This window comes from Calidris pugnax, unplaced genomic scaffold (assembly GCF_001431845.1).
Source record: "Calidris pugnax isolate Ruff unplaced genomic scaffold, ASM143184v1 scaffold188, whole genome shotgun sequence".
Classification (NCBI taxonomy): domain Eukaryota; kingdom Metazoa; phylum Chordata; class Aves; order Charadriiformes; family Scolopacidae; genus Calidris; species Calidris pugnax.
The window spans coordinates 13,244,621-13,253,320 of record NW_015091257.1 but is presented as its reverse complement, the minus strand read 5'-3'; the positions used below and the strand labels follow the sequence as shown (position 1 = coordinate 13,253,320).

General features: G+C 39.6%; 1 protein-coding gene across 1 annotated transcript; it reads left to right on the top strand.

Moving 5' to 3' along the window:
- The first annotated feature begins 6 nt into the window (after window positions 1-6).
- On the top strand, window positions 7-8,453 carry RBBP7 (retinoblastoma binding protein 7). Its single transcript, XM_014960144.1, has 12 exons — window positions 7-121; window positions 417-561; window positions 2,549-2,691; window positions 3,156-3,329; window positions 3,640-3,755; window positions 4,346-4,506; window positions 4,813-4,939; window positions 5,033-5,110; window positions 5,690-5,766; window positions 6,198-6,255; window positions 7,022-7,132; window positions 7,900-8,453. The coding sequence occupies exons 1-12, from the start codon at window positions 106-108 to the stop codon at window positions 7,966-7,968; spliced, it is 1,275 nt and encodes a 424-aa protein (XP_014815630.1). The 5' UTR covers window positions 7-105; the 3' UTR covers window positions 7,969-8,453.
- The last annotated feature ends 247 nt before the right edge of the window (window positions 8,454-8,700 follow it).

Below are 8,700 nucleotides of genomic sequence, written 5' to 3'. Positions count from 1 at the left end.
CGTCAGCATCGGCGGGCCTCGCTCCCTTCCTCCTTCCCTCTCCCCGTCGTTCACTGTTGCCTCCTGCGCCGCGCCCCGGCTGTGCGCCGACACACCCACCCAAAAATGGCGAGCAAGGAAGGTAGGAGACACCCCCCTGCTTCCCCTCTCTCCGGCGGGGCGAGGACGCGTGTGCCCTGGGGAGGGGGGGGCGGGAAGCGAGTGTGTGTGTGTGTGTGAGAGACTGAAGCCCTTCTGGGCCTCCTCTCCGAGGGGCTTCTGACGGGATGGTGGCGGGGTGGGGCGGCTGCGGTTGCTCCCCCGGCGGCCGCCCCTGAGGGCCCCTCGGGACCCCCCTTCTCCTATTCCGCGCCCTCCCCGCTATAGCCCTGGCCTGTGGCGGGAGCCCCCGGTTCACCTCCCTCTCTTCCCTGCAGTGCTGGAGGACACGGTGGAGGAGCGCGTCATCAGCGAGGAGTACAAGATCTGGAAGAAAAACACCCCCTTCTTGTACGACCTGGTGATGACACACGCGCTGGAGTGGCCCAGCCTCACCGTGCAGTGGTTGCCTGATGTGACCAGGTGAGAGAAGGGAGGAGAGGCCCGGAAGGCGCCGGGGAAGGCACAGGGATCTGCTGCCGGTTTGCTTAGTCTGCAAAGCAGGAGCTGAGGCTATGTGCTATTGCTCGTTCCACTGCTCTTTCTGCCTCTGCTCACTGTGTCTGTCGGGTAATGTGAGGATAAAACCCGTGCAAGATGAGAATAATTTGCATTAGGCTGCTCTGTGTGAGCTTACAACATTTTATTTTGCTTACGACTTCAAAAACCCTTTGAGTATGCAGAGGTTTTGAGGAAAAAAGTCACAAGTTGATAATTTACAGAACTCTAGCTTAGCTGAGCAGACAATGTCATGAGGTGTGAGGAGCGAAATCGTTCTCAATTTACTGATACATAAGCTATCTAATGCCCTTCGGTAGTTAATTCTGATCAGAGAAATCTAAGTGCCAACTTAGCTTTATCCTGACGACTAGTTTTCCTCCTGTGCACTACATATTACTATTCTATAGAAGCTATAGTATCTGTCTCCCAATTTTTTTGTTTTGTTTTAAGCCTGAACTTATCTAAGAGAGTATTGTCCTAAAACTGGTGCTTCAAATACTAGTTCTGTTCCTGGCTCACTGTTGATTTTGCATATTTTAATTTCCCATTTTTCCACATCCCTCTGAAAATTGTGGGCTCGCTGGTTATTTTCTTAAAGAATTTTGAAGACGGGGATAGAGTCTGTTCATGTGCCAGGTACTATAGAACATAAATTGTTGCAGCAACCACTCGGGGCTCCATTGAGGTAGTGGACAAGAGCCAGGTCCCTCATGTTGTTGTAAACTGGATACAGCTGGGTTTTAAAATATCTTCTGTGTAAAGTTCATGCAATAATTAGAGGCTGGTCTCTTTTTATAATTCCACCTTATGTATGTGATGCTATACTTGGTGGTTAGATGATCACTTAATTTTTTGTACCAGAATGTTTGGGGAAGATGTTGAGAGATGTGAGCTAACTCCTTATGGCATGGAGAAAATGAAGTGGGGATGTGAGGGTGTGGAGCCCTTATGAGGAACACTTCTGCTTGCCTCGTATTTTGCAGATTGACTTAATATTCAATTTAAAACCTGGTATTTCCAATTATCCAGTGTCAAAATATGTAAGCCATTTAAGGCAAGGACTGCCTCTTTGTATGGCACCTGGCATGATGAGACACCTGTTCCTGATACAAGTAAGTGTGTGTGCATTGTGTGTTTTGTTTTTTTTTATTTATTTTGTTTTGTATTTTTCTTTCCCCCTCAAAATGTATGATGATGGCGGAACTGGTGTAGTAATACTTGTGGTGGTTTATGATTGCCCAAATGATTCTTGTTTGCTTGGACTTAGACAGCATAATTAGTTTGTTGTTTTCAAGAATTCATAAGTTGCTTGGCTTTGACTGTTTAAATTTTTCCTTTCAGAGATAAATGGCAGTGTCCATCCAGCCTTTCACTTACTACTAAATGTTACATTTCACCACCAGAAGAAGAAGTTGAGACTAGTTAGCTAGGCTTTGTACAGCATTTAAAAATGAGCCTCTGAAATAAAATAATAGCTGGTAAGAGCTTTTGAGAACTAACTAAAATAGGTTGCCACTTGTCCTAAGTATTTGTGTTTTATAGAAAGTAGTATTGATACTTTTCTTATTCAATACTATGCGACTGCCAGGGGAATTAAAGACAGAAGTAGGTATTAGTGTCGCCTGTAACTACTGTGCAAATTGTAATTGTCCCTTTCAAGCCATAGTGGCAGTGTTTGCTGATTTGTATTGTCACTCTAGCCTTCCTGGTTGCATCTTTGACTTGCTTATGTCAGAGTCTAGTTCACTATATTGCACAAGTCTCTTGTGACAAAGAAAGGGTCATTTACATGAGTCTCTCTCTTCTAGTTCCCTGAAGAAGTTTGAATCTTGAGTATTGTTGATGCTAGCTATTGAACTTCTGGAACTGAGCATGTAACTTTATTCTATTCATTTATTACTCTAAACAGGCCAGAAGGGAAGGATTATGCTCTGCACTGGCTGGTTTTGGGAACACACACGTCTGATGAACAGAACCATCTGGTTGTTGCAAGAGTCCAGATTCCCAACGATGATCAGTTTGATACTTCACAATATGACAGCGACAAAGGAGGTGGGCAATGCATACATTCTTAGATTAGGTTTTAGAAATAGCATTAATAAGTGCTCTGTCTAATGGTATTCTGATTTTCTGTTAAATACTAAAGCTGACATATACTTATCAATTTACACTAATTCTGGATCATTAATTGTGACTAAGAAGAGGAACCTTAGAAAAACTTAGGTAACGTTAGGATGTACAATTCCTATAGCATTTCTGCCAGCTCTGTCAGTTCTGGTAAGAACTGATACACATCTAACTCAAATAGAAACTCTTTCAGAGCTTTAGTCTATATCATAAGGGATGCAAAATATCTAAAGTGTTAATGCTGTTGTGTCAGGTGATGCTATTCTTTCATAGGCTTCATGATAAGATACTTACCACTGTTTCTTGGAGTAGGGGAGATGGCATGAAACGCTGTTTCACTTATTTAAAATAGTTGATGTGATGAACTGGCTCTTTTCTGACAAATGTAGAGTTTGGTGGCTTTGGATCTGTGACTGGCAAAATTGAAACAGAGATCAAAATTAACCATGAAGGTGAAGTAAACCGTGCTCGTTACATGCCGCAGAATCCTTGCATCATTGCTACAAAAACACCATCTGCTGATGTGTTGGTATTTGATTACACTAAACATCCTTCAAAACCAGGTAGGTCAAACTCCTTGAATTTAAGCAAAATGCCACTTGTCATTGAGGGGTGAACTTGTATTAAACTGTGGTTGGGAGGAGAGGTGATGGGCTTTGGAATCCAAATAAGAAGGTCCATATCTTTGGTGACTTTAATTGCCTGGTTATTCTCAGTATTGTAAGAGAATCTTGATAAATGCAGCACTTTACTAAGAGGCCGATATATAAAATGTGATTATTGCAATGGACATAAAGTTCTTAGGGGATAATGATGCTCTTACAGATTGATGTGCAACTTGAAGTTAAACAGAAGGAATTTCCTCTCTTTCAGACCCAAGTGGAGAGTGTAACCCTGACCTTAGATTAAGAGGGCACCAGAAGGAAGGCTATGGCTTATCATGGAACTCAAATTTGAGTGGACATCTTCTCAGTGCGTCAGATGATCATGTAAAAACCACATCATTTCCCCTATCTAAAAAAACCCCCCAAAACACCACAGCCAAACAATTGTTCTTAATTTATGCTGTAATGGATAATTAGAGAAAAACTGGGTTAGTGTAGCTGCATACTGTTATGTGAGGAAACTCTCACATACTGTAATTATATTTCTAAAAGCTGCCAGTTAACTTTAGGCTGTAATCAACAATCACTTCGTTGTAACGTTCTTGATTAAGAACAGAGTGTTTTTATAGTTGTATGCTGAAACAAATTGTTGCATAACAACCCTTTAAACTCACTTGGTTCTGAGACCATAAATTAGTAAGACTCTCAAAGATCAATTGAACTAATAGCTTATAAATTTCTTTGTGGGCTTAAAAATGTGAATTGCTTTTGTGACCATAATCCTTGGGTCTGGAAATTTGCAGAAAACTGATTGATAACTTAGCTCAGTTCTCATGACACATTAAGGGTTCCTTTTCAAAAACAAAGAACTGTTTAGGGAGTGTCATCTCTCTGCTTATGTGTAGAATGTGATTATTATTTGAAAGATGATACAGTCAGACAGAGTAACAATAGAATATGGCTCTTACTTCCAGACTGTGTGTTTATGGGATATAAGTGCTGGACCAAAAGAAGGCAAAATTGTTGATGCGAAAGCAATTTTTACTGGACACTCTGCAGTAGTAGAAGATGTGGCGTGGCATCTGCTCCATGAATCTCTCTTTGGATCTGTGGCGGATGACCAGAAGCTTATGATGTAAGTTGGAGTTAAGCAGTTTTAATGTATTTGTATCATTTGAAAATAAGATGAAATTAATATATGTGTCAGCTTCCCTGTGCAAGCTGCTCATGCACAATAGACACAAAATACTGAAAGGTTATGGAATAAAAACTGTAGCTTTAGACTTAAGTTTAGCAATAATGTAGTCTCTTAAACTAATGTGTAGTTGTTGTCAAACCAGGACAGTAGTGTAGTGAAAAGGAACCTCTTGTGAAAATTAATGTTTGTTCACTCTTTTTCTTCCCTGCCCTTTACCCTTCCCCAAACCCTTCACTGCAACAGTTGGGACACAAGATCTAATACCACATCCAAACCAAGTCATTCTGTAGATGCTCATACAGCTGAGGTCAACTGTCTGTCCTTCAATCCTTACAGCGAGTTCATTCTAGCAACTGGTTCTGCTGACAAGGTTTTTATTTGTGTATACTTTAAATTCATAAGTATTCTAGATAATAACTCTATAGGCATTATAGTAAAAACAATTTCTTGTTACTTCTTCCAGACAGTGGCTTTATGGGATCTTCGGAACTTAAAATTGAAACTCCATTCTTTTGAGTCACATAAAGATGAAATTTTTCAGGTGGGTAAACTTTTCTCACAAGCTGTAGGAAAACAATAGAAGACTGCTGATTTGGACAAGAACATGTAGATTTCCATACAGTGACCAATCACAATAAATAAGTCTGTTCAACATTAAATAGCAAATTTTCATTCAACAAATACAGACAGTACCACATAGTTTCTTTCCCCACTTGACTCTGAAGCAAATAGTCAGCTTATTGCTAAAAAGATACTGGGAGCTTGCAAGTACCTTCAGTTCAGGTAGAAGGTTCCTCTAAAATGTCCTGCTGTAGAGGGAACTTGGGTTCAAATTTAATATTGTGAGCTCTGCCTATTAAGTAGGTGCAAGTAACAGTAAATTTTGGACAATTAAATTTCATGATAGGCTAAATTGGTAATAGTGAAATAATGTTGGTTGTTCAACTTGAGAAACTTTAAAACACTCTATTTGAGCTATAGGATATCCTTCATGCTGGAAGAAGCTGCTGTATTGAGTATAGTTGTTGAAATTTATTGTCTGGGTGCTGATGACAGTTTTCTAGGACATGCTTTTAGAACTCAGTAACTTTGCTCCAGTCAAGTTGTTTTCTTTCAATAGGTTCACTGGTCTCCTCATAATGAAACCATTCTTGCTTCAAGCGGTACTGATCGTCGGCTTAACGTGTGGGATCTGAGGTAAAGAACATTTCCTTCTAGTATGTATGAACAGATAGACTTAAGGCTGCAGGGCTGCTTTATTTAGTAAACTACATTTGTGCTGTTCTGTAGCCTGCCTTGTTTGCTTAACTTGGACCTGGTCCTCTGGGCATACAGTAGAAGCAGCGCAGTACTTCTAATGTTACTTCTCTGTGAGGGTTTCTTACTGATAGAATTGTTTTCTGTTGTCTTTAGTAATAAATGATTTCTGCCTCCATGTTCTTCACAAGTTAGATTCTATTTCAGGAGTGATAACACCAAACAGTTGACGTTTTATACCTGAAGCTTACAGTTATTTGGCAGTGAGAAAAACCAGTAGCAAAAGCAAATACTGGAAACAAAGGCTAGGAACTGTTAATACAGGATGTGATTTTCATTATTAATAAAAGGTATAAACTACTTTCTTACAGTAAAATTGGAGAAGAGCAGTCTGCAGAGGATGCAGAAGATGGGCCTCCTGAGCTGCTGGTATGCTTTTGTTGGGGTTTCAGTCTGCTGACGTGCTATGTGGCAGCACGATGCCTTATGACTGTGCTGCTAAAACTGCAGCAGTTCTTAAATCTTTTCTCCTCTCCAGTTTTCAGTCCATTGCTCTCGCTTGGCAGTAGGTTTCCTCTGTTCAGGTCTGAAGGCAGTGATTATTTATTATTTTTCAAAGCTGTTGGGGCGTGATTTACACATCTTTATTGTTGAACATATTAATGGTTTGGCCATGTGCTTGTCTGTACTCTTCTTATAACTAAATGTGTATAAAGCCAAGGCCTCAAATTGTTTACCTTGCATTGGGTTGGTTAGGTCCCATATAACACCTTACTGATGTAGAAAGTACAAAGGTTTATGTTTTGTTTTGCTTCCTTAGGAAACAATTAGAAATACTTCCTGTTTTGTTTCCTCATTTCCTGTGTAACTGTGTAAGTGTTCATATAATTATATGAGGTAATGGATATAAAATATGGCTGGATTTCACAGGCCAACCTTACCTGAAGTAGCACCTTTCTGGGGGTGTCAGTTGTTATAACAAGATGAACTGTTGACTTAAATGCCATCTCAGCAATGGCATCCTTGTCCATAAGCAATGGATGGAGCGCACCATTTCTGTATTGTGACTCTAGTAGCAAGCTTTTCTTCTGTGTGTTGTCATTAGCATGATGAATTTAAGTTCTGAACCTTGGGATTTAACAGATTTCTCTATAAAGATGAAATGGCTCACTGGAGCTTGTGGTTTTTTCAACAGTTTATTCATGGAGGACACACTGCCAAAATTTCAGACTTCAGTTGGAATCCTAATGAGCCTTGGGTAATCTGTTCTGTGTCGGAGGACAACATAATGCAGATATGGCAAATGGTGAGTGTCACAGCAGCTCTGGAATTGCTCGGAAGCTTGTTGCATAAATGAAACTGAAATGGCTTGTTCTTCTTGGGGCAGCTTGTGCCTTCTTACACTGTTAGTTTGGAGAGTAAGGCTTTCAAAAGGAAACAAAGACTAAACCAACCTGAATAGATACAATCGCTAGCTTTTTCTTGACTTCAAGTCTTGAGTACTAGTTAATAGTAAGAATAAATCTGGCAGTTGCAAACTTATATCCAATACTACCCAAGACTTACTCTTTATTTTCCCCCCCCCGCATGTTGACTGTGAAGCAAGATGCCTTTTAACTCTCCAGTTAGTTCATATTTTGCGTTATAGGAATTTGATCAGTTATCTTACAAATGTGGAATAAAATCACTTGGGAATAACAAGTTAAAAATTGTAACAGACTTAAATGTGCTTTCACTGAAGGCAGGCTTTCAGTTTTTAATACCTCTTCTTTAAGTTGTGTTGTGTGTTCAGAATGAGGTTGAGACAAGTCCAAACAATGAAATGTTCATGCTAAGGAATTAAATGGCTAAGGCTTATCCTGCTGAAATCAAACAATGTGAGAAGAGAACTGCTGAAGTCTAGCCACTGTATGCACATTTGGCTACCCCTTAAGAAAAAGCAGGGAGAGGGTCTCTTTGAGAAGGGGATGATGTCTGTGCCTTCTTGGTACTATCATGGGTTTTTTTATATAAAGTGTAAAAGATTGTTTAAAAACAATTGTGTCTACCACTTGTAATATTTTGTGTCTTTAGGCAGAGAACATTTACAATGATGAAGAACCAGATATAGCAGCAGCCGAACTGGAGGGTCAAGGAACGTAACTTTTCTTCCTTAAGGAAATACTGGGTGTAACATAGTAATATAATTTGACTACTGTATACATTTAAGAAAAAAAAAAAAGGCTCCCCCCCTGCCCCCAGTTTTTGGAAAGAAAAAACAAACCAACAAAAAAACCCCAAGCACTGGTCAAAAGCATTACATCAAAACGAGAATATTCTCATTTGGGCACAAAAAGCTTGTATAGTCAATTTATGATGGGATACCCTTGGTTATTTAGGCACGTTGAGCTATTGTATACTGTACAGCAATTAGCTTTTAGAGAAAATAAGAATTACTTAATACCTATATTTTTAAACAAACTTAGTGGGTTCCTGTAAATAAAATAGTCAAATCCTCACTCTTCCCACACTGACGATGTGCAAAAAAAAAAAAAAACCAAGGTTTTTATTAATATGTAAAAAGAGCTTTTCACTTTTTACACAACACTTTTGGATTGGCTTTGCATAAATAAAATTTATTAAATAAATTTTTTGGTGTGTTTAATTGTTGTCCACTGACATAAGGTGATGAATGCCTTCTTGCCTGAATATAACTTAATTTCTGCAGGGTAATGAAGATGTGTAATTTTTAGTTTACCCACAGTTAAAGGTCTGGGGAGATGAGAGTTGTCTTGATGTGGAAAAACTTGGAATAGAGAACTTGGATTGTTCACAAACAGAATGGGTGTAGAAAGAGGTTTGGGGAATACATGGGGATGACCAGGCAGACTCCTG